General features: G+C 41.1%; 1 protein-coding gene across 14 annotated transcripts in view; it reads right to left on the bottom strand.

Annotated features, from left to right (window-relative positions):
* LOC119657303 (neurobeachin) overlaps positions 1-26,761 on the bottom strand; it is a 511,509-nt gene that overhangs the window by 140,346 nt on the left and 344,402 nt on the right. For all 14 annotated transcript variants that reach the window (XM_038064152.1, XM_038064151.1, XM_038064148.1 and 11 more), the window contains exons 3-5: positions 23,293-23,419; positions 2,910-3,010; positions 2,694-2,789 (exon numbers count right to left, since the gene is read on the bottom strand). In XM_038064152.1, the coding sequence (XP_037920080.1) occupies positions 2,694-2,789; positions 2,910-3,010; positions 23,293-23,419 (324 nt within the window). The remainder of the gene's footprint in view (positions 1-2,693; positions 2,790-2,909; positions 3,011-23,292; positions 23,420-26,761) is intronic.

Below are 26,761 nucleotides of genomic sequence, written 5' to 3'. Positions count from 1 at the left end.
AGTGGCTAATCCTTTCCCGCTGTGTAATATCGTAATGACAGTCCTACAAAGTAAGTGGAGGAGAAGAAGATGGTATTCCTCAGCAAAAGTTTCATAAAAGCGTATGGCAGGAGGTAGGTGTTGAACCTTTCCACCCTCCAACGACCAAAACAGATAAAGAGGCAGACGGACAGAAAGACAGATAGACAGACAATGAATCGATTTTAATAAGGTTTTGTTGTCCACAAATTTTCAAAACTAAAAACATTGACTTAGAACTCAGAGAACAACTGGAATTCAAATAATATACTGTTCTTCTGGGCGTAAAAGAATCTATGAAGGTTAAATCAGAACATTAAGGGGGTTTTCCTATATCGCGGTTTGGAGAAAATTATTTTGGAGGGGAATGTACTGAAGAAATTTTGGATTTAAATCCCAAATATTTATCAAGATACAGTAAATAGAAAAGGACGCGGTATGTGGACGAAACCACATTTTTTCAACTGGTGATCGGACTAGAATTTTTGACACATTATCTGTTCTTCTGGCCCGAACCACGATTACGTATTTTCATTAATAATTTCCTAAATTTACACTGGATTTCCTCGTAGAAAGCACCGTCATGAGTTCTTTCATATTTTTCGGCTAGTTAGTTTTTGATAATGAGCCCATCTCACCTTTGGACTCCCCCGTATTACAGATGTGTTGCACTGATGAAGGGAACAAGTAGTCCCTGAAATATCGGTATATACAAATAAAAATAAATAACACTAGCGAAGAGCAAAACAGTCTGATTATTTCCAATCTTCCGTATTGCAATTCAAGCCTAAACAAAGACCTGATTCGGAAAATGCAAATCGAGATCCTTCATTTGATCTCCCACATAATTATATTTGGAGAAAAGGGTATGCACCGCTCGACTACTCAGTCCGTAGTTTCAACCTTTCCACCGAGTTTCGTACCAGTAGATCTAACATAATCCTTTCTGAGAAAAGTGCATGTGGCAGACAGGTAAACCCAACAACGTAAGGGAAATTAAGCTGACATTAGAATTGAGAGTCATTAAATACTTATGAGCGATTATAGATGCAAAAGCCAATTTGAAGCAGCACGTGAAATATACCTGCAACAATCCATTCAAGTGGGAGTCTGGCAAGAATGACGCCACTATACTTACAGACCGCTTATAGACAATTTGCATTAGGCCGTCGTGTTTTATGTAACGCACAAAAAATTAGTCCCTTAGGGGTGTGTGCTGCTTTCAGGACCGTCTCGGAAGATCGTTAGTATCTCTACGGTTTTAAACTGGGCTCTTCAACTGAATGTCCAAACTGTGGTGGGGGGTAAAGCAATTCCACTTTCACCATTTAACCTTCATGAAAGAAAGAAGAAACCTCCCTTTATGGGATGAAATGAATACAGAATTATGGGAAAAACAATTGCGAGGAATCAAGACGGACACCATTCACTCGACTGGATGACATGAACTATGCGAATGATATAGTATTACTAGTGCACATGGTAAGGAACCGAGCTGAGAATTAATCAATAATAAAGTAAATAAAAATGCAAGAAAGCAGAAACCGAGCGAAAAAATTTGCAATGGACAGAGACAACTCCTGATGGAGAAGAGGTCTTACGGCCGAACAGAGTGTAAAGCAGAAAAAAAAATTAAAAATAGGATGTAACAATTGAAGTAGCCGCTTTTGAAGGCTCATCTAGCGTTTTAGTTTTAATAAAGACAAGAGTTCCTGCCCAGCTCTAAACTAGGAACAATGAGATGAGTGAAAATCTACAAACTCCCGAACAACTTCACATGAACATATTTCTTATAACGATTGAAATTAGTATTCTATGTTTTATTCAAATAAACCAGGGCTATTTATTATGCATTTTCATGGTATGCATAGTTTTATCTGCTTTAAATACTTTTCAATGTTAAAACGGTTTTTCTCATATAAAAATCCTTGAAGTGCTCGAATCCCATATGTACTACATTGATTCGCAATTGCGCTGCAATTAAACAGAATTGCATTCAGTTTCGATGGTCCTGTTTTCTCGTTTCCACAAATTAACGAACAATCAAGTACATTCAATGCTAATTTATGTGCAATCACTATCTGATAGGGCAAAGAGCACACGCCTGCATATTTTCTCACCAGTCGATTCAGACAATGCAATTTTCTGAATTTTTTTCCCAATATACATTTATCTTTTTTTAAACAGATACGTTTGCATTAATGTCGAAGCGGTTTATCAGACATTATATCGAAAAAAGTTCCCATTGGTATCCAATGCAACCCATTTGCCTTCAATTTGTAATCAATATTGTTGGTCGCAGATAAATTAAGGTTCATGATGAAGTAAATAAAATATATTTCTCGACAGTTCATTTAAAATGCGTATCGCATTGAAAATATTTACTTGGCCCACGTTGACAGTTTGGAATGCCTTAGATGCATAGCAAATTATAGGCTACAATTTCATCCCTAATTTGTAAAGAAGACGAAGGAACATCCCGTCAGACCATCATTGTATCTACTCTGCATTATGACAGGTAATTGCGAAATGGATATTTTTGAAACAAACACATACCCTCAAGGGAGAATTCTGTTGACTCCCAAACAATATCAATTTTAAATGAAATAAGAGAAATGGACCTAAGAAAATGTCAAAAATATCTGTGCGTAATGATCAATTTAAAAATGTCTTACCGATCCTTTGCGACCTGGAAAGCTAAAAAACACATCGGGACCATTTCGATGTGGCATCTGCCGAAGTACGTTCAGAAGTTTGGCAGAATGTCGGGGCTGAAAATAAATATTTGATAAATGAAAAATATTCTGAAATTTATGATAGAAGTTGGAAGAATTTGGGAAAATTGTGGGATGTAAGGAATCATTAATATAGCATAGATGGTTGACACTTACCCATTTGCCGTTAACAGCTTTCATGGCTCCGAACAGTAATTTTAGCTCTTTGACTGTTATACTATAACTGGCCAAAACGCCAAGCATTTCTATTAGAAGATCTGAAAAAAAGATGGAAACAAATGATAACATTAATTCTATATGTATATGTGTAGTAGAAAATATCAATATTGGTAATTCCTGTAATTCTGAAATTAAGCCCTGGAAATATTTCTATCAACATTAGATTATAAAAGGACATTTTATGCTCGTTATTCTTTTATTCAATCAAAGATTTGATTTTTGATTCGTTTATAACTGATAATTTCTTACAAGTTAGATTTATGTGCCTAACTATTACATTTGGATATCTTTGTTAAAATTCGAATCCAGGAGAGACACAGTATGAGAATGCACAGGCAATTATCCGGATTCGTAACAACCGCTCTATTTTGAAAAATTTACAGGACTTCAGCCCGTGTATTCAGACAATCGTGATGATAGCAAAGAAGACAAGTCCGCCTTTCATCCATTCATTTAATAGAGCATTCATTCATACATTTTTTTCTTCTGGATTAATTGCGCAAGAAATCCAAAATTTCCAACTTTTTTAAGGTTCGAAGAAAATGTGGTTTTCCAGAAAAAAATAACTCACTTCGACTTGATAAAAAAAATCATAAATTTTTCATTAATACTTCTTCATTTATGAGTGCCAATCTTAAAAATGAAGAGTTTCAAAATTCTAGGTGAGAAAAAGTACCATTTTTGGTATACCTCATAGTTATCCGCCTACCAACTATTTCAATCCATAAAGTAGTCCTCCATTCTCTTCGAAAAGTTCGTTCACATATGTTTGCTCTAATCTACAGCTGCCCTCAAGGAGGTGTGCTATCGCCACTTCTGTCGAATATGCTGATTAACTTGCTACTATGCGAACTGCAAAATCTGCAAATACATGTCCGAGCTTATGCGGACGACGTGGCTGTTGGTCGAGATCTCGCAATGGTGTGTAGAAATACACAACGCGCCGTTGATTCGATTGACAGTTGGTGTCTCAGCCATGGACTTTCAGTAAATCCAGATAAAACCACAATGGAAGACTGAAAACTGAATGGTCTTTGCCTTCCAAAGATGAGGGGTACAACCTTCAACTCTCCGAAGTAGTGAAATATCTGGGAGTTATTCTAGACAAGAAGCTTTTTTGGAACAAATATGTAAAGGTAAAGATGAAACGAACTCTCACAGCATATGGGTTGTGTAGGCGGACCTTTGTCTCGACATGGGGACTTAGGCCTCGGGTAGTAATGTGGATATATGTTGCTATCATTAGGTCGATGTTCGCTTATGAATCTGTAGTGTGGTGTGTTAAGGTGAAACAGAAGAGTTTTCGCTGTAAACTAGACACACTATAAACAACTGTATGTCTGGGTATCACCGGTGCCATGAGCACCACATCCGGCGCAACTCTGAATTCATTACTCAATTTGCAGCCCTTGGCTCACAGACTAATGCGATTAAATTGGGAAAACAATGGACGTTGGGGACACAAAGCATTGGAAGTGTCATTGGGAGAACTGAATCTAGTTTTCGCAATGCTTTCCGATTCTCAGATCCCCAGTATTGTGGGTCTTCTGACTTGCCATAATTCACTAGCTGGGCATATGTTCAGAATAGGAATTATCTAAGATGATACGTATCCATTCTGTAATGAGGAAGTGGAATCAGATTTTTGGTGCTGATGTGCTGCAGCGGATAGCGTCACATCCACTAGCGGAAATCCTGCGATACATAAACGATTCCGGGATATTCCGTTAGATTACATCAATTAAAATTTCGAACTGGAGAGCAGCTATTATTTCAGCTGCTTTAGGAAAGTTTTAAGCTCAAATACACCAATCTAACTCTTCTCAAAGATGCTCAATAAGATTCAGATGAAGACTTTGAAAAAAGCAGGTTTTTTTTGTAACTTGGTTGTCATTTGGGAAATTCGGGACAAACTTGGACATGTGTTTAGGGCCATTTTCTGTGAGAAGACCCAGTCTTTTCCCATCTTATCATAAGCATGTAATGACATGTGCTTCTCCAAAATGTCACAATACATTGGCTATCTCATCACTCCTTCAACTTGAACTAATGGACTAACACCATCACGGGAAAAGCACCCAATAATACATGGTGTTAGTGCCGAAAATTTCACACAGAAGTGATATCAGCCCCAAATTATTACGCTTTCACTCCCATGCTTCACCGTTGGTACTTGATATTTGGGGTCGTTTCAAGCCTTACCCTGGATGATAAACATCTAATTCCATCAGCACCTAACAGATTAAGCTTGCTTTCGTTCCCCACAAAACGCGACCCCAATTAGCCATTGATCAATCTTTATGCATTTCTGCAAATGTTAGTCTGCTTCTCATATTTTTCTTTGAAATTCAAGGTTTCTCATGGCCGTCGTCCCATTAGTCCATTTTTACTAAAAATTATTATATTTAGGCAATATAAATAAAAGTCAATTCAAAATACGCTGAACAGCTGGTGTCGATATTTGAACGTTGTGCACTATTTTTGTACTGATTTTCTCGTACAGCTTTAACCAAGGAACTACGTATTGATTTCGTTAAGTTGGGAATCCACCTCCTTTTGAACGATCTACCGTATCCCGTTACCATTAGTTCCTTTATCTCATTTGAAAATATTTTAGTGCCAGGAATCTTCTAAAAACTGTTATATCGAATGTTAAAACTAAAGTTTCCAAAGGTTGGACGGGCTAAAAATTTTCCGATTTTAATTTTTGTTTTTTTGTTTTTTAAAAATTTTAATTCACAGTGGTTGGGAGGGGCTTTTGCATTAAATGTCTTAACTACAGCATTGAAAAGTACTAATCGAGACTTTTCATTTGATACCCCTCATGACTATATTTGGTGAAAAAAAATTGAACCCCTCCTAAATTCCACGTTGAACGATATAGCCTACTGTATGCGTGATCGCCCACAGTTCTCACCAACTTCGTGTCAATCAGTTGAACCGTTTCTAAGAAAAGTTCGTGTGGCGGACAGACAGACGGACAGCCCACCCCACGATCGACGCTATAGGCGTGTTTTTGCAGCTGGTTCGGGACGCGATGTCGTCTAATGAATGCAGGGTTATGGTGACGTTGGACGTCAAAAATGCGTTCAATTCATTGACTAAAACGAGTGACCTTAGTTATTTGACTAAGCTCTTCAGAAGTTACCTCTCGGCAAGGACACTTTGGTAAAATACGGATGAGTGACCCAAACAGTACACCGCCAGAGCGGGGGTTCTTTACTGGGTCCTTTCTTGTGGAACTTGATGCATAACGGGGTCCTTATGTTTCCCATGCCAAAGGAGGCCACAATAATTGGTTTCGCAGATGATCTAGCCGTGGTTGTGGTCGAACAATAACCTGAAGACGTTGAAGTACCAGTTTGGGAGGAAGCATAATCGGAGGAGGGTAAACACTGACTTACCGCTTAGTGCCGGTAAGGGTGTGCAGCGCCTTTAGAACAATCTCTGGCGGGGCAGGGTGTAGGTAAGTAAGGCACGCTGTCCGTACGAGAAAAGGAAAACGAATTTACTTGGAAAGGATGCAGAATATTGAAAGGCGGGAAAGCAGGAGTCGTTGAAAAAGTGGCAGTGGCAGGGGAATGATTCGCTGGACCAAACGCTTTTAGTTCCCGTATCGACGAGGGGATTCAGCGATGACACGATGAGATTAACTACTACCTGACCCAATTCCTGTTAGGGCACGGAGGTTACGGAAAGTATCTGCACTAATTCACCTTTTGTTCTGAATGTGATCCTACTGTCCACAATTTGCTCAGAGAGGAAGAGGAAGAGGAAGAGGAAGAGGAAGAGGAAGAGGAAGAAGAAGAGGAAGAAGAAGAGGAAGAGGAAGAGGAAGAGGAAGAGGAAGAGGAAGAGGAAGAGGAAGAGGAAGAGGAAGAGGAAGAGGAAGAGGAAGAGGAAGAGGAAGAGGAAGAGGAAGAGGAAGAGGAAGAGGAAGAGGAAGAGGAAGAGGAAGAGGAAGAGGAAGAGGAAGAGGAAGAGGAAGAGGAAGAGGAAGAGGAAGAGGAAGAGGAAGAGGAAGAGGAAGAGGAAGAGGAAGAGGAAGAGGAAGAGGAAGAGGAAGAGGAAGAGGAAGAGGAAGAGGAAGAGGAAGAGGAAGAGGAAGAGGAAGAGGAAGAGGAAGAGGAAGAGGAAGAGGAAGAGGAAGAGGAAGAGGAAGAGGAAGAGGAAGAGGAAGAGGAAGAGGAAGAGGAAGAGGAAGAGGAAGAGGAAGAGGAAGAGGAAGAGGAAGAGGAAGAGGAAGAGGAAGAGGAAGAGGAAGAGGAAGAGGAAGAGGAAGAGGAAGAGGAAGAGGAAGAGGAAGAGGAAGAGGAAGAGGAAGAGGAAGAGGAAGAGGAAGAGGAAGAGGAAGAGGAAGAGGAAGAGGAAGAGGAAGAGGAAGAGGAAGAGGAAGAGGAAGAGGAAGAGGAAGAGGAAGAGGAAGAGGAAGAGGAAGAGGAAGAGGAAGAGGAAGAGGAAGAGGAAGAGGAAGAGGAAGAGGAAGAGGAAGAGGAAGAGGAAGAGGAAGAGGAAGAGGAAGAGGAAGAGGAAGAGGAAGAGGAAGAGGAAGAGGAAGAGGAAGAGGAAGAGGAAGAGGAAGAGGAAGAGGAAGAGGAAGAGGAAGAGGAAGAGGAAGAGGAAGAGGAAGAGGAAGAGGAAGAGGAAGAGGAAGAGGAAGAGGAAGAGGAAGAGGAAGAGGAAGAGGAAGAGGAAGAGGAAGAGGAAGAGGAAGAGGAAGAGGAAGAGGAAGAGGAAGAGGAAGAGGAAGAGGAAGAGGAAGAGGAAGAGGAAGAGGAAGAGGAAGAGGAAGAGGAAGAGGAAGAGGAAGAGGAAGAGGAAGAGGAAGAGGAAGAGGAAGAGGAAGAGGAAGAGGAAGAGGAAGAGGAAGAGGAAGAGGAAGAGGAAGAGGAAGAGGAAGAGGAAGAGGAAGAGGAAGAGGAAGAGGAAGAGGAAGAGGAAGAGGAAGAGGAAGAGGAAGAGGAAGCATAAGCCCGCAAAATATCGTCGGGGAAATGCTGAAAGTGGGGCAAAACTGGTGTACGGTGAACTCCGCCAAATGATTTATTGGAACTTGGGGAAGTGAAACGCGTACGGAGGGCGTGAAGAACGGAAGGCTTGGTCGCTTAAAGCGCAGTCCTTTTTTTATGCTTCTCGACAATGTTGTTTCGGGCTTAGTTGCCAAGGATCTATCCGGGGTAATTTGTGACCATAAGTACACCTTCTATGCTCAGAAAGTTTGAGATGAAGATTCAAGAACAGAAAGATAAAAAAGTTAATTATGCGTGGACTCAAGGCAGAAACACTTTGTTAGAACATATTGAAGTTTGCTTAAAGTATTATTAAGTTGGCAGCGCACAGAAATGGTATATAGGTATTTATAGCATATGAAATTATTCACTGCTTAGAACTTTTCGGTTATGGTCTACCCACAAGAGGCCGCTTTTTCGTTGCGCACTGATTTCTTTCTGGCTCCACCATAGCCTATTCGAAAGCAGTGTCGATGTAGCCGTTGGGTGTGAACAATATGAAAATCTGCATAGCGGAGCCGCGAGCTATAGAAGACGTAAAGAAATACACAGAGGATCGATTCGCACTTGCCAAGATAGGAGGTATGTATATGCTACCCAGTCTCACGATAGAGAGATTCATGTCATTGCTGGAGAAGTTATCCTTCGATACCAGCAGCTAAAAGACCAAAATAATAACTGAGAACGACGCATAGGCAGCAGAGAGGCAGCAGAGAAACCAATATAAAAGGACGGATATGACGAGAGACATTTTCATGCTTGAACGTGGTACTTATGAAGACTGGAGGAGTCAATAATTTTCGGAGGGAAGAATTCCACCACCAACCTTCGCCAGCGATACGCTACCCAAGGATCTGTAGTGACATGTCAGAGAGGAGTACACACATAACGATCATCCCACTATCAACTTCCAAACCTTGCAAAGCAATCATACGAAGTCAACAAACAGAATTAAGATGAACTGGATAACCAACAAATTTGGTGCGAAAATAGCTAGAGGAGTGCTCTATTGTCAAGAAGCGCAAAAGAAAAAAATTCGGAGGTCGTGCAAAAATTGCAGCGGATAGGTGATGCCCTAAATCAGAAATCGACGAATGTCAGAAAAATTGCCGCAAAGCTAGGAGACTTTCCCACAGAAGAAACTAACCTGAATTCCAGGTGTTACATATACAAATTGCAAGTAGCTATCATGAAAAGCAAAAAAACAAACATTATAAAAGAGTGTTTACCGAAGTTGACTCAAATCCATGGGGTGGCCCATATAGCTAGGTGATTTCATCACTAAAAAGTAAGCGTTTCCCACCAATTGCTTGTCCTAAGTTACTGCAGAATATAGTGAATACTCTCTTCCCAGAAGATGTACACTATACGAGAAAGTTCCTGTAGTGGCAGATGAGGAAGTTTAATAGGCAGCGAAGAAATTCAATGAAAATAAGACCCAGGGCTAGATGCAACCCAGAATATGCCTTAAAAGTGACAACCAAAGCAGCACCAAATATGTTTGTCCAAGTTTTTATGGCATTCCCCGACCAATGGAAGCTACAAAAGCTAGTACTCATTCCGAATTCAGGTGAACCATTGGGTGACCCCTCCTCATATAGACCGGTATCTCTGGTCTATACCAAACTGACAAACGATTCGAACGAGTGATAAACAATAGGTTCCTCAAATTCCAAAAATGGAAGGAGGATTTTCTGACAAGCAATTCGGAATTCATAAGGCGAAGTCAACCGTCGTCGCATTCAATATAGGCAAATCCTGTGCAGTGGTAACACTAGATTTGAAGAATGCCTTCAGCTGTGCAAAATCGAAAACAAGTCAGAATACCGGGAGCTGGCACTTTAGGTATAAACATTCTGTGTTCACCTTATGTAAGGAACTTTCTATGCACGTTAGGCACATTAATTTGTGAATGATGTCGTATCGTATCAGGCATACTGATGACAAATTTTGTACTTCTAAGATGGACTTAAGGAAGTCTCTGGTAAATTTCGAAAATATGATAATGTGCTATTATTAACTTTGTCTGAGCAGATATCGGACTGGGATGTATTTTGGAGCCTAGAATTCATATAGATGCTTCATGGTTATTTTTGTAGATTCTTTGGTTGGATAGGTTCTGAGAATGAGAGGGCACCAAAAAGGATTCACGGATCACACGTTTCATGACAATATGTTTAACCGTTTCCGAGTAAATCGACTATGATAGACAGACCGATAGTCATTGAATCGATGTTGATAAGGCTTGGTTTCACACAAAATTTTAAATATCATCGAGGTACTAGTCAAATTATAGGCCCCAATATACATTGTATGCATTGTTGTCGAATTCCTTCTGGAGAGGAAGCTGCATTGCGACTCGCACGATGGATTCAAGACATTCCCGACAATTTGCGGTGTAGGACTGTAAAGTCGTCTCTGTCTAACATTTTTAATAGTTTTGGTGCTAAGCCCTAAACGAAAGTTTCATGGACGAAAAAAAGAGGGAGTATTATTATTATTATTCTGTTAAGGGAAAGCCACACCGCGTCCTTGAAGAACTATTGTGCCCCTTTTACTGGTTATAGTGTACCTATTGATCATAGTATCTCAAGCAGGCCTATAACCGTTAGAAACTTTAGTATGTTCCTTACTTCCGAGATCTTTCAGCTTTGTATCTGGTATTAAGTGTTCTCCCAGATGCCTCGACTGCTGGCAGTGTCCGTAGATATCCCTAGCTTCCCTAGGTGATAGTTCAGCCGACAATGACCAGTGAGAATTCCCACTATGATTCGGAGGTTCTTTTTGCTGAGGTTTAAGCAATCCTTTGTGTGCATGGGTTCGTATCCCCCAATAATCACCCTGGACTGTTCCATCCCTGCCCAGTATAATTCCCTCAACCGTTCCTCTTCATTTCTTAGATTCATAGCCCTGAAACCGTTTCCGATTCCACAGAAGGGTTCTGACCCGTGTAAAGGCGTCGCTTCTTGGCTAGTTCGTCCGCTACCTCGTTGCCTTCCAACCCAGCATAGCCTGGAATCCAAAGTATCCAGACCTTGTTGGACGAGCCGAGTGTATTCATTCTCTCAAGGCATTCCCATACCAGTTTAGAGTTCACCTGGTTGGACCTAAGTGCCTTCATCGCTGCTTGGCTATCGGTGAGAGTAGCTGTGTCCTGCCCCCTGTAGTTGCTTTGCAGATTAAAGGAGGCACATTTGTCTACGGCGTATATTTCCGCCTGGAATATGCTAGTGTACCTGCCCATTGGCTCGAAGTACATTTTCCTTGGACCAATGATACCGTCACCCGCTCCCTCTGCTGTGAGGAACCCGTCAGTGTACCAACTAATCAGTTGCTGGTTTAAGCCGTATGTCCCAGCCACGCTCTCCCAGTTTGCCTTATTAATCCAACGTATTTCAAAATTCTTATCGAAGTGAAACCTCGTTGTCATGTTATCCCTTGGTATCAGTAATTCGGGATACCGCCTAAAGACGGAGTAAGTTGCTCCTCATTTGGTCCAGTCCGACATTAAGTGGATGTGGACTTAGGACCCCGCAATCCTTACAAAAAAATGTTCAACTCTGACCAAGCTTTGGCGTAAAGTATGAGCGGATTTACGCTCAATATAATTCGCAGTCATGTCGTATATAAAACTGCACTTAATATCTGCGAGCCGATTCGGTCACGCTGCTCCCAGGGCAGAGGTGAGGCCGCGTCTGACGATTTGCCTCTGCCCTGGTTAGAAACCGTAAAGCGGGCTTCGCTTAATATTTTTAACTTGTGGTGGGTCACAGGGTTCTGCCCTAGGTCCCTTGCTGTGGTTAATTATGCATGATGGAGTATCAATACTACGCTTTACCAACGGCGTGACAGCCATTGGGTTTGCAGATGAAATCGGGATCGCAAATCGTCTAGACGAGATCGAGATTTACGGCTAGGTAGCTAGGTGAAGGTAGGAAACAACCGTGAAAATTAAAGTTGGCAAACAAATAATTTACTAGCAACCAGCGTTCAAATACTTACGAATAGTAATTGACAGTAACTAAAGTAACTTCCATTGCTGCAACAACCTCGGGGACGCTGCCGAACATTGGCGGGCCGAGACAAAGTCGACGTCTTTTTCTTTCAAGGGTAATCAGTCCTGTGGTACTTTACGCAACTCCAGTGTGGGCAACTATGCTGAAAATTAAGTTAAACTGTGGGAAACTAGGAATTGCGTGTCGGCTAAGTGCACCCTGGATATGCTGAGCTTACCGAACAACATCAAGAAGCCATCTCTACTGTAAAACGTATGCAGCAAGGGACAAACGCAGTTGGCATGTTGGGTATCTGTCCCAGAATGGCAAAGAAGATGCCACGAATCATAGAGTGCTCGTTCGACATAGCGCATCATTCCGGATATTCAAAGATGTATTGGACGAAGCCAAGGGAAATTAAACCACGAGTTGGCACAGTTCTTGAGTGGAAATGGTGGTTATCGTGTATACCTACATCGATTTGGGCACAACGAATGGCAGTACTGCCTAATATGCGTTAATATGTGGAGCACGTTGTGTTTGATCGCCTCAGGTTTACAGTGCATCGGACAAGATTGCCTGTCACAAATAGGTGCTTGTCAAACTCATGCTAGTGTCAACGGAGACATCGAGACAAGTTGAAATATTCACGAACGGGTTAGTCAGGAACAGCTCCGAAGAAAAGAAGAAAGGAATTGAACCAGAACGAGCCGCAGTTAAGAACTAATCCAACCCCGCGATGTAATGCTTTAGAGCAGTCCCGCGGAGAGAGTGGAAGGAGAAGAGGTGGTTTTAGTGAGCAATAATCTCATATAACTGCATGGCGGGAGCCAGCAGTAGGTTTCGAACCTTTCCACCTTCCATCGATTTTACTCGATATTACTAAGGTTTTGTTCCACGTAAAACCTCAATAAAAGCGAAAGATTGATACTTCGTGCAGTTTACATTTTTCTAAGAATATGAAAAAATGAACGAGAGCATTCGCGATGTGATTCGCACAACAATAAACTTTAAAGCTCCATATTCGCCATTCATGTTCCCCAATGTTTTCAATCTGACTCGGGCAAATGAAGGACTTCTCAAACTTTATTTTGTATTCGGGTCCGAACCCATATCAAAAAATACTAAAACCTTCCATATTATAGCCTTTCAAGACTGTCTACTCTGATCATATTCTGTCCATCCCCAGGAGATAGCTGAGACTTCATGTTTTCCCCAGCACACTAACGAGAAAAGGAAGCTATTGTTATTGAGGATTTCTTTCACTTTTAACAACATTAACATTAACGGTGGAAATGCCATTGTTATGGAAATGATGTACTTAACATAATGCTTCCTGACAAAGTCACTGCGGGAGCACTCTCACACACTCTCCTTTAATCCTGGGCTACTTTCTATTCATTTTTTTTCGAACCGTAAGCACTCAGGAATCTCCTGAGCACGTAATCTTTGTGAATTTTTATTATTACTGTTATTGCGATAATCTTTATCGAATTCATTTGCAATATTGATTTCGGCCTTTGTGTTCGTGGAGGACGCGGACGTGATCCTTGTGCTGATAATTCCAGAATGGAACATAATGGCCAGAAAATTTTAAATGGATTATTGCAGTGATTAATGCAGTATCAGGGTTTATTGGGTCGGATTGAATTTTTTTCATGAGTGATTTTGAAAGATACTTTGGGAACATGGGAAACGCGTGATTTGGATGATATTTCAAATTATAAATTGAATTTACAAAAAAATGCGGATTGATTGAGGATAGTTGTAGTGTAGTGTAATTTTTTCAATTGTTAATATAAATCATTCTTATAACATCTCCTGATTGTCTACAATAGTATATCATTCATTGTAATCTTTTTAAAAGGTGCTTTTGCACATTATGTTAAACAAGGAATCCTGTGCTATCCGCATCAACACCTTTCGGACTATAGTATAATATCTAAAAGGGACTGGAACTGAGGAGAGCCTAGATTCTAAGTCTAAAGAGTCTTCCAAGCTTCCTATTGCATTGGTGAAAGCTGTTCAATTTGCTTAATGTATAAGAAGCCTTAACTACTCCTCCGCTCTTTAGGGTGGAATTAGCAACCTTGATAACTTCAAGTTCAACATTTCTTCTTTCGTTCTTTCCGGCAGGACTGGAGAAAAGATTCTACGGCTGACTGAACTCTACTGTTGAATACACTCACTCAATAATGAGAGGCGCTGTGGAACTACCCGCCGCGTTCATTTATCTATTTTCTTGTGAAAAAGAAGCCATAGCCCTCTTAAGTGGTCCTACATTCTTGCTAATCAGACTGTTGTTCAAACCATGACTAAAAGTAAGATTCGAGCCAGGGCACTTCAGGTGTGAACACCTTAACCACACGATTAATGGAGGGAAGAAGCGTAGGATTGGGTCACATAAAACACCGTTTAATCTTCTAGCAGTACTTGGAGTTGCGGAAGTTGCAGGCTTTGCTGCAGCAGTCTATAATTTACACAAAGGCTACGAAGTGATTAAACGATCACCCGAATGGACTGCAACCAACTGTGAGGGAGTATATTCCAGTATTCAGCCCTCGACGCTAGGAATTAATAACTCAACAGGTGGTATTGGAAACTATAAAACAACTCGCCTATTAATGTTATTAACAAATGTAAACATAACTGACATAATCGTCATCCGTCGACTGGAATTTGGTACCAATATAGATGCTCTCAAGCTTACTTGAGAAAGGAGAAAAGAAAATTCTCGATAGAATGAATGTTAGCGAGGTCAATTGGAATGTTCATCTCTTTCAATTTGAGTGAATATGGGCTGCTACACACGGAGTCACACCTAATCAAGTCGTGAGCTCGTTTATTGATCTTCATATTCTTGTGACCGTGAACTCAGAATAGCAAGACTTTGAAAGAACTCCCGCGACTGCGCGTCACCGTCAATATCTCTATCTGGAAATCACTGGTATATCCTAAAAGGCTTTGTAGTTCAGATATGAACTCCACAGGCCATTTTTGATCTATCGGTGGAAAATGAAGAATCATAACTACGCTGCACATTGTCGATTTTTCACTCTGCCTCGATTTTGGATCCTGCAGCAATGTCTTTCCTGAAGTTCAGCCTTCATATAGGCAACCCGTTGGAGATATCCGAAGTCTCTTTAATCACAGGTCCAAGATCTTACTGTGCCCGTAGGAGCTTGCCTTTCAGCATTCTCACTTCCGGGGCCCGACGTACTGCTATCAGACAATGTCTATATAATATGAAAATTAAGTGAAAGGGGGGGGGGGGGGGCAAGAGTACCTTGAGGGCGTCTGCTGGGCAAGATTGCATAGCCACAACAGTGTCTACAGTTCATTGCATCCAGTTAAGTTTGGTCCTATTGTATTCATTGATAAACGCCGATTAGCACACAACAAGCGATAATCGGACGAACTGCCAATTAGAACTGCTTTTGGAGGAAGGCCCCTTAATACGCAATTCTACAAATATCCGGAAACATGCGAAGAAATATTGGAAGAAACTTAAACTAAAGCATTTTCGTCTTAACGGTGAATAGCATCAGATTATGGTAGCTTCGGGTGGATTCATAGTAAGTCTGTAACATGCGACCTGCAGCTCATCTTTTTCGAGTGTACCCTCCACTGAATACGATGGGAAAATATCGATTATCCCAATATTACCACATCCCGGCATTCGCTATTGTCTTCACACCACAACTGTCCAGTTTTCTTAGCATTTTATCCATGACTATTAGCTTACGGGAGTTTACGGGAGAAATGGCGCACGAGGTGCGGCTCTCTGTCTACGGTCCTTGTTAGGTGGGTGGTACCCAGATTGGATTGGATTTCTCTCGAGAAGGACAACTTGTTGTATAATATCCGCTCATTCATGCTCATGGGCCTAGTGAGAGTTCGCAAGAGATGACCTTTCCGAAGTCGTCTTTAAATAGATGTCTAGGATACGTTCCAGGATTTTCATCACAGTAGTACACACGATTGCTTAAGTCTTTCGTAAATTCGAAGATGCGTCTGCCCGTTGACATTTTAAAAATTACCGGAGCACCTCTCCAGCCGTCTGGTAAGTACCTGAGCGCAACACAACTCCAATAAGCCTCTACCAGCTACGGGACAATTCAATCTTCCTGCTGTTAGAACATAGATGGTATTATTCCATAAGGGTCAGAAGAGTGACAAATGTCGCCCATCAAATCACATATCCAACTCTGGGAATGAGCAGTTCTTTAATGTTATCGAAGTTCTGCTAGGGCTCTAAAATTGAGACCTTAACAATTAGGAGGAGGTTTCTACGGAAGTATAGGCATGTTAAAATCTATACATTTTTCCGACAGTCAAGTTTCGTCAATAGCTATTGCACCACCTGCACCCACATCTAAATTAGTGTGGGAGTGCCAGCAAAACTTGAAGGCCCTGCAACTGAAAACGAAATAACAGAGATTTGTAGGGTAGCAACCTGCAAATCCCCAATCTTAATATGGTTTGGAAATTACTACCATGTGTAGGAGGCAGTAAATTTTCTGAAATTTACCAATCCTATATCACGACGGTAACGAAGCCAACAGTGGTTAATTGCTCGAACTTCATTGCTAAGAGCTGGACATTCTGGGCTTAAGCGAGATAGGATGGTGAAACCCATCCTCTTGTGGCAGCATACTATCATATTCTGGTAAGCCTACCGCTAGGCGTATTTTGATCTCGTAGGAATCGGCACAGGACATAATATTATCTACGAGATTTCGATCCAGAAGCGGAACATCTCAGTATTGAAGTGCAGAGGAGAAGGAGGCATGAGCAACTTAATGTAGTCCAGAAGAAGCTTCCTAAAGGTGCAATACTGAAATCAATGGCGATCCGAATGCCAAAGTGTGTTCTGATAACACCTAGTACGAATATGTGATAGGAAAACCTCGTGAAGACAGTAACAGCAATGATGCAAGGTTTGTGGCTATCTGCAGCTTCCACCACTTCATCATTGGCGACACACTGTTCGAGCGAAACATTTTTCGTAAGGTCAGTTTCAACTGACTGGTGACGTGCATCGTACCAAATCGCCCACATCGTAGTGAACAGTACATTTAGACGTTTTGGCTATGCAAAACCAGAGAGGCGATAACATCGACAACTCGGGTGAGATCAGCACTTAATCTTTATCGACATTCGCTTGCGTATTGTGCGGTGGAACCCACTCGCCTTAAGTATATCCCTGTGAAACTGTTCCTTGCGGAACACACAGGCTCGTTAATCTTGAGAATCTGCAATCCTTTCCAGGGAATAGAAGAAGAGTTGACCGTTAAAATTCTGAAAAGTATTCGCGTTTCGGGTGCGACAATCATAAAAGTACTGGGGTCCTCCTTGCTGTCGCAGAGATAGTAACTAAAACTATGCTGGAGCGTATCAAAGAATAGCTCGAAAGTTCAATCCACAGAGAACAGACACGTTTTCGTTCTGGATCGTCCTGTACCGAACTCGATGTTACTCGTCGCATTAATAGCACTAGATCCTTTTTTGTTGTTCTGTCTAAAATATGGAAATGCAGATACCACGTCAAAAACATCAAATAGAGGTTGTTTTGCCCAATGTGTTGTTATATGGAAGCAGCAGATGGAAAGTGCCCACTCCAAGACTCCAAGCCTTCGTCACCACCTGTGCTATCACTTTACTCTGCCTCGATGTAATCGCGATCGAAGAAGAACCTTGAGATACGAGTGAGGCATCAATGGAAACGTTGATGAGAAGACGGAAATGGCAGTGGATAAATAAAACATTGCCATGCAATGGACCCATTATTCCAGAGTGGCCAACGAATGGTCGCCCCATAAAGACGTGGCGCAAAATAGTACAGGGGGAACGCAGGCTTTGCGGGAAACCTGTAGAGTGCTGAAACATACTTCAGAGAATCGATACCGACACGACATAGGTGTGCTTTATGTGTTATGGTCATTCGGGTCAGGGTGTAGTAGTACACCTTGCATTTTCATCGGTATTCCAATAGATATTTCAACTTATATTTCAGAAGGAGAACTGTAATAAATTTACGAAATCGTGCGGGAACTCAGCAAGGAGAATTCTCCCGGGAGTTAGAAGAGAAACCTGCAGCTAAACAATAATCAAACTCTAGGCCAACGGGAAACTACCGCGACGAGGGCTGAATGTTCACAGGGGTTACGATGTCGCTGCGATCGGCGAGCCCTGGGCATCGTGCGACTCCCAGTTTCAAGTAGCCTTGTGTCGTTGGCAAAAAGGAAACCCCCTGACATCGGTCTAGGTCTGTTATGGAAGCAATAAGACTGTTTTTTCCCGCGCGTCCGTGGGTATCTGGAACGCTGGAAAAACCGACAAGCAGCTTGTGAGCTGTTGCAGAGACTAAGTCGCTTATAATGTCAACCCCTGCCAACATGTTTCGTCAAGGAGCGTTTATTGGAATAACGGTACGCGGTCGAATTTTCAGTAAAGTTTGGTAAAATGGGCAAAAATCTCACGACATGATTAAGGAGGATTGCGGTGATACTGTCATGGATAGTTCGGGTGTTCGACCACCAAGACCAACCAAAATGTATGAAAAATTTACTGAACAGTGATCATAGAATTTGTATCAGAATGAGCGCTAATGACTTGATCATCGCTAAAAAAAGTTTCTGAGATCCTCACAGTAAGTCCTCAGAAGACTGCGAAAATGCATTGTTATTATCCACCCAGTTATGGTCAACAATTGGGGGATCTACCATGACGCCCTTACAACCCTGGCTTGGCCCCACCAAACTTGTTTCTGTTCCAGAGAGGCAAATCGATGCTCAAGCAAAACATCACGAGGGAGCATTCCGATTCAAGCGGTTCCAGAGGCGTACGAAAACAGAAACAAACTCGTTGGTAGTAGAGTAAGGGTAGGGTAGGATAGTACTTTGAAATATTCAAATTGTTTGTACTATTCCAATAAATAACTTTTTTTAAATGAGCCCTACTACTTGTAGAACAGACCATGCGCTCCTGTAAAGCAAAAACCATAGCAGCCAATTATGAAAGATATTGCAAATAAATTAAACCAAAACAAAATTTCGATCGTAACCATTCAGCCTTGCAACTGCGCTCATTGCTAAAACCTAACTCTATAATCAGATTCTCTACTTATTCCTTTGGGAACTAATTCATAACGAACGACCTAAAGGAAGTCTCACCAATGAGCACTTCTGACCCTGGTTTCCAGATGTCACCACATGCTCAAGTAAAAGTTCTAGCCAAAAGTCAGCATTTGCCCCTGTGCTGAGCGCCTGTGCTACAATGATCGGGAAGCCCATCAAATCCACTGTCAGAATTGAGTGAGCAACCCAGATTGTATAAGAGCATTCAAAAAGAAATTTTCCAGTAAGATGAAAGAAAGGGCAAAACACAACGCTAAAACTAAAGTTTAACAAAAACAGAAGAGAACGACAAGGGCACTGTTCGCCCAAATCCTGAAGTCTTTTTCAACCGTTGGTTGAAATCGGTATTCTAAAAGGTTAGGTTAAACGATGATTATGAAGAAGCTTTTTCAATGTATGTACGCATCGTCTGGTGGTCGATGTTAGACTTTCTAACAGCAGAAAGTTCAAAAGTTTGGTGCGTAAAGAGTACTGGAGTGATGAGAATTCCGTCGAATGTGGCACTCGAAACTGTTCTAAGTCTGTCAAGCCAGTTGATGTGCAAATGCCGCTTAAAGAAAGATAACTCGGAAAGTTTTTCTACAATGAAGAATCTGCATACTACCTGGTTCAGATAGACATTTTCAAATTGCCGTCTGGTAAGCCATTTTCGAGCTTCACGCTGACCTATTGCATGCCAACTGAAATGCTACCCCTCGCTCAGAATGAAAATTTGAAAGGACTTCTAGGCAAATCTAGTTAACGACCTATGGAATGGTGACATCACAGCGGTCAAGTTAGCCATACGAAATCAACATGAAAATATGCAAATTCTTTGAGGTTCTGCTTATTTTCCCAACAATGAGGATGGATGAAGTTACCAGCGGAATGCTCATAACACCCATTCTGTAGGCCAAGACTAAAGGAATTATGGTAACAACAGGCTGTGCTTTTAGGGCCCACCATATTTGTTTAGAAAATTCTAACAGCAACATGAGGGGATCCAGGTTATTATCTAGTAGGGACCGAAATATGGATCTTCTTCATAAGTAATGGAGCCACAGTCTTCAATGCTGTCAGACGAAAGATCATTGACATCGAGGTAGTAGTCGCTAACAAAGCACGCTAGTAAATCAGAGGGCTATTGAAATCGTAATGGGCGGAGATCCATTTTCAACTGGTTCCTTTCGGGTGAGACTCTAACTAGTGCTCACGATCATTAGGAGGCTAATTGAATCCATTGCCAAAATTGATTGATGATGACAACTTATTAGCTTTCAGACAGAGTGAACCACTCAGTACGTCAAAAAAGGGTAAATTACCATAGGGGCGTTCGGATTTGCCAAAAACAGAGGAGAATAACAAGGGCATTCCTTAACCGAGCTCTAGAGTAGGATTCAGCTCTTGGTACGAATTGGTATAAAGAGGTTTACAGAGCTCTGAAGAAATCCATAGGACTAAACAGTCGTTATAGAATTTCGGTAGCCAAGATCTGCAGCCTTTCATATAACGGGTTCACTACTACTGTATACGCCTATAATAACGACCATTTAATATGCATACATCGTCCGATGACCGAGGTTGAACTTTGTTAACAAGAGGAAGGCCCAAAAACAAATGGTAACACTCAGTTTGGCCGCTAGCACAAGCCTAAACGCTCGGTTGCCTAAGTATTACTGGAATAACGAGAATTACGCTGACCGCTGCATATATCTACCTCCTCTTTCCTGACTCATTTGGCGCCGACCAACCACATTCGATCGTCATTACCAAATGAAAAGAATGATTAACAAGAGGGGATTACAAATTTAATAACCATCACGAACATCAGTCATGGAAAACGGATCGGGCTCAGAGGTTTTTTATCAGGGATCTGTCAGAAAAGCGGCGACCATATTCCAGGAAGTATAGGGCATTTTATTGATAGCAGAAAAATGTTTGGGTCAAATATGGCACCATTCAAACGCGTTCCGACAGTCAGGCAGTGTTATTAGCACTAAATACCAACACTAGATCCATCTAGTTGGTATAAAGCTGTCACGATTTGCTGTTTAGAGCAAGATACGTGGGAAAGGTTTTCTAGAACGTGTGGGCACTCTCTGGCTGTAGAAAACGTTTTCAAATTCGCGAATGTTTGTGTACGCGGTAGGGGGCAGTACAACCAGACATAATAAAATGCGATCTTGGACAATTATCAAACTTTATAATAATGTGTTGTTCTATAAATTTTATTTTTGCACTTAATTCACTAATTACACATATATCTATATTTGCGACAGGTCTCGATAATAACACATTTCTGATCAAAAGAGTCAATTCTACTTTGAAATATGACCTTGTGGTATTCCTTCCATCGACGGAGCCGAACCGGTTCCTTTTCTAAATTTCTCGTGCGTTCAGTCACACCGCAATTGTTATCGGTAAACTGTCACGTTCATACCCTCACCCTATTATCCCTATCAAATATGTTCGCCAGTGTTTTGCGATACATTTTCCTATGATTGTTCATACCTCGTGATAAAATGCATCCTTGGTTCAGTGTAGGTCATCATATGCTAACTTTACCCTACCACAACTAATGTCAGTTGTCCTTCGATTTGGGGAAATTGAAAGTAGCCATTTCCGATGTACACTACACTACTATAAACATGCTTACAGACATATAATGCAGTTTCATTTCTGGATAACTATTTGAGCAATGTCGCTACTTTCTCTAAGCTACACTTTCCCCCCATTCTTCTACATATATCCTGCTCTACTCAGAACAGGAAGAAAGGGCAATAGGACTGAAATATTAATAAACTCCCATATTATGGGCAATAAGCAATGGTAATGCCTTCAACAAAGCGTACGAGGTCGTTTAGTCCAATGTGTTCTCTTTTTTATTCGCCATGAATATTTTATGCGACATTGCTTGCTGTGCTATCAAAATATGAGTAATATATAGTTCGTGCTTATGTAACTCGACCACTATCACCACACATACACGAACGGAAATATATCCTTGCGCAGCCAAATTAATCCTCCACGAACATACAATTATTACGGCCATGAAAATCTGTCGAATGTTTGATGAAAGCAATATTAATAAAGGCCAATATCATTTTCCTCGCCACGCTCACTCTCTATAAATTTTCTTGTATCGATTTCGTTTAGCACTAAGAAATAGTAGATAATATCTTAGAGGGATGATTTTTCTTAGGATGCCGAGGATAAATTGTGTACCTTACGCTTGTTGTGTTGAGTGGCATTGCGTAGAGAGAAATCAGGTCACGTAAACGACATAATCGCGCAATCATTTGCTTTTGTGGGCAATTCTAATGGTAGATCCACTTTTATTATCATGACCACCAAAATCGTATTTCGGATGATAGCTTGCGTCCCTTATTTTTATTCTGATCACAGGCAGTTCTTTTTGAAGAGCACGCGGACTGCTGTATATGTGGTTGGGCGACATGTAAAGTAGGAAAGGGAAAGATGCGAAATTGGCAAGGATTCCCGAAGAAGTAAACGTGGAATGATCCAAATCGATTGATGATGCGGGTGCAAGCATTTTATTTGGAATACGAGAAATGTAGAAAGCTCTGAATTTTTCTCTATGAAAAATGTGTTAAAAATTCACATGGAGTACATGCGTGAAGAATTTCGCTTCCAAAACAAATGCTACTCCTTGTTCAATCCGTGCAATACAACAATACCTTATGAGGCTCACTTGCGGTGATTTTGATTACATTTTGACTGCTGTACCAGCTGATATAAAGGTGGCAGGACAAAAGCGAAAATATTCTGCAATCGACTCGATGAAAACCCGATACCACACCGATTCAAAAACCAATCAACTAAAAATCATTTTCGAAATGGAGTATATTCGTCTATTGATTGGTCCCCCAAATTCCTGTACACCCAAGTACCTACATTCAGGTCTTTTCTTTTGGTGCTTAGATTCGCAAATGTAAGCTACAATAAACCTACGAAATGAGTAATATCCAAAATGGATCCATTCTACCTATTCATTGCCTCATGCAAGTTGTTAAGCATGAAGTCATTTGGCTTCCTACATGTACTTCAAATATAAGTTGTATTCGCATTCGTTATTTCGCCATAGACATGGGATGGCCGCATAAAAAAAAGCACATACAAACCCTTGAAAGTATTACGGCAAAATGTACGTGTTTTATTACTAAAGATTTCACCTCACCTGCCACTACGGTTTCCGAACGTTGCAACCTTACTAGGACGTGTTCAATTAAACCTACATCCGTGCAAGCTTGAAGATTTCGTACGCTTTTTCGTAATATGGCTATGAAAACGCTCCATATTTCAGCCTGAAAAGAGATAAACAAAAAAATATTTATAGAGAATTTATTTTGAATAAAACATTTTAGCAAAAACTTGAAAAATAAACCTGAAATCTAACAAACAATTAAAACTAAGGTAGAACGCATTAGGAGGTGGTGGATTGGGATCAGCCAGTTGATTCAAGAGGGAGAGATTCAGTTGAATAATTCGCAAATCTAAATTTTGGTTCTATCGATAAATCTGGAGAATTTCATTCAATATATGTAGGGTGACGCGGATTTATGAGTTCAGGATATTTTTTCGCAAAGAATAGGTACCAGAAATATTCGTAACAGCTTGAACTACTATGTTTGAACATTTAATAAAGATAAGAAACACGGGCCTACATTTTCCAGCGAGGTTTGCTCTTCTTTTATTTCTTTATGTTTGGAATGTAAAAGGCTTAAAACCTACTGTTGAGTCCTACCATTTAATTGGGGAAGGTTTTACCCGCTAAAACTATCTTTTTCCCGTTCCACTCTTCTCACAGAGTTGCTCTAAAGCATTGGGTCATAGGGCCGGATCCCTGACTGCGGCTCATTCTGGTTTACTCTCTTTCTGGTTTTCGTCTGAACTCTATAGTAACCGTCGCTTTGATGGTCCTCGAACGAGTCTCGGGAACCTGCATCTGTGGCTTCACGATATGCAAATTTCTTTCGTCTCTATATTTTCTTGCGCCGAGCCACAGGGAAAATCTATTTGATTGTACGTCACCTTTCTCCTTTTCCTACTATATAGCATCGTTTATCATCGCCATCATTCCACATTCGATTTCATAAATCTCATCCTGACTTAACATTAATAACAAGTCGGGAAACCGGAAGCTTAACGCTTCAGGTATGAAAAGTTTTGTGTTTCCCTATGTGAGGAGCATAACGTAGTTCTCCATTGTCTGATAGCATTGACCCGAGATATTTAAACCGCTCAGTTCTGGGGAGGTTAATGCCATTGCCATTGAGATTTAAATATCTCGAGTCAATGCTATGCTTCACGCATTAACGCAACCTGGATGAAGTGGCATTCCACAACTAGTGTTCTTTATGAATTCAAAAAAATTTACCGCAATGTCGTCCGTCTGCCGTTCTCTATAGTTCTGAGTGTTGGCCGACTATAAAAAGCAATGAACGACGTCTTGCGGTAATGGGGACGAAAATGTTACGTTGCACTGGTGGCGTGACACGTTTTGATCACGTCTGAAATGGTTTGCACCGATCGTGGAAGAACTGCGACAGAGGCGTTTTCGATGATGTGAATTAGGTTCACATTAACGAGAATTCACAAGCAACCAAAAAGCCGGCCGAAACAACGGTGGCTTGATACGCTGGATGGGGATTCAAAGTCCTCCCGATTACATCCTGATCAGGCATTTGATAAAATAAAATAGCGAAACCGATCACGACGAACCGACCCCGTTTGTGAATGGGACAAAGGCTGAAGAAGAAAAAGATGTGAGGTGCGACGAGTGCAAGACAGCTCCGTGTCACATAGTTAAAAATTCCATTGCCCTCTATTTTTTAGAAAGCGATTTAAATAAATCATTTGATGGAAACCCCTGTATTGATAGTAGTCAGCCTCATACGCTTCACACTCTGAGTTTAATATTATTAGCAAATGCCAAGAATGTAACCTACATCAAACATAAAAAAAGGCTGGGGGAATTAGATTCTTCTTCAATAGACACTAATAGTTGGATTCTGATGAAACTTGGCATGTGTATGCACGTGTATGTGTATGTCGGTGCAAAATTAAGTACACCTAGTCAATTTCTAAAAGTTGATAATATACTATTAGTAAAATTTATTTGACCAAATGCCGGAATGGGACATCTCTCGAAGATTAGATTTTACATAAGTGTTTTACACAAAACCTTAAAAAAGAGCTGCAGGTAAGTAGATTCTTCATAAATGCGATATTTCACGCGAATGTCAATTAGTCCCGTTAATTATGACGTCAGCATCTTATTTGCATGGCTTTGAAAGCAGGTAATTCCCGCGAAATCGCTAAGTTTGAACTGTTATAACTTTGGTGCTAGTGGCCAGATTTCCATGAAATTTTGCACGTAGGTAGAAAATTCGGAATCCCTAGGATGAATTTAAGGGGGGTTTTCAGTAAATTTCTAAAAGTTAGTAATATACTATTAGTAAGTTTATTTGAGCAGATATCGGAATGGGACATATTTTGAGGCCTAGATTTCATCTAAGCGCACCACTCTGATTTTTTCGGATTTTTAGGCTGGGTAGTTTCCGAAAATGAATCCTGTCTCACTTTAAGTGCGTACATTTTGACTTCTTACTCACGCACTTTGCAATTCACGCCAAAACGAATGTTTCGGAAAGTGTAAATCGAAACCTTTCATTTGATACACTACACGACTATATCCACTGAAAAAATTGGTTATATTCCCCCTTTGCATGTATGGGGAGTCCCCTTTAAACTCCACCGAAATTTATGTCACTCGCTGTATGCGTGGGATTTCATAGTTGCCATCTGCCCACCAAATTGCGTTCGGATCGGCTTAGCCGTGTTAGAGAAAAGTAAGTGTGACAGACAGACAGCCAGACATTGAATCGATTTTAATAAGGCTTTGTTTTACACAACCGTTCAATATCCACCAACACCTTTTACATGTAGTCACTTTTCAGAGTTTCATCATCAACCAATGAAGCCAAAGACTGAAGCGCAGACTAACGGGACTTTCTACGTCGGTAACCATGTTGCTTTCATTTAGTGGGTGTGATCTTAGCGCCTTCCCACAAATGAGAAGTTCAAACAGTCTCTTCAAGCATTTTAGCGAAGGTGATGTCAAGCTGATCTGCCTGAAGTTCATTGTGTTTGAACAGTCATCCTTCCCAGGATTCGGTATTAAGACTACCATAACATTCTGCGGAAAGGCAGGCACCCAGTCATTCTAAGTGCACTATACCTTCCTTTAGCATCGCTGAATAGATGCCAGAGCACCTGCCATGTGCTTAAGTTGTTCAAAGGAGAGTATGACTGCTGCCCCTTTTTTATTAGTAACAATGGCTCTCGTAATATTCCAATTCCCCTTGCAACATATACGTGATGAAGGGTTTGCAGGGACCGCTAACTCTCTCCTGTTCATTTCTGCCACCATTTTTCCTGGATGGTGCATTTCCAAAAGGACCTGTACTGTTTCCAGTTTGACGATTGTGAAAGTACCATCAGATTTTCTAAGAGAGTCCAACTTGGTCGACTCATCTCGTTCAAGGACTCTGCACACCCTTGAGTCACTCTTTCACCTTCCAATTCCTCAGGGTATACTCTAAAGGTGTCTTGTTTCGAACGCTTAACGAGATTTTGATATTCAC

This window comes from Hermetia illucens, chromosome 5 (genome assembly GCF_905115235.1).
Source record: "Hermetia illucens chromosome 5, iHerIll2.2.curated.20191125, whole genome shotgun sequence".
In the NCBI taxonomy this organism is placed as follows: Eukaryota; Metazoa; Arthropoda; class Insecta; order Diptera; family Stratiomyidae; genus Hermetia; species Hermetia illucens.
This window is presented reverse-complemented; position numbering and strand designations above follow the sequence as displayed.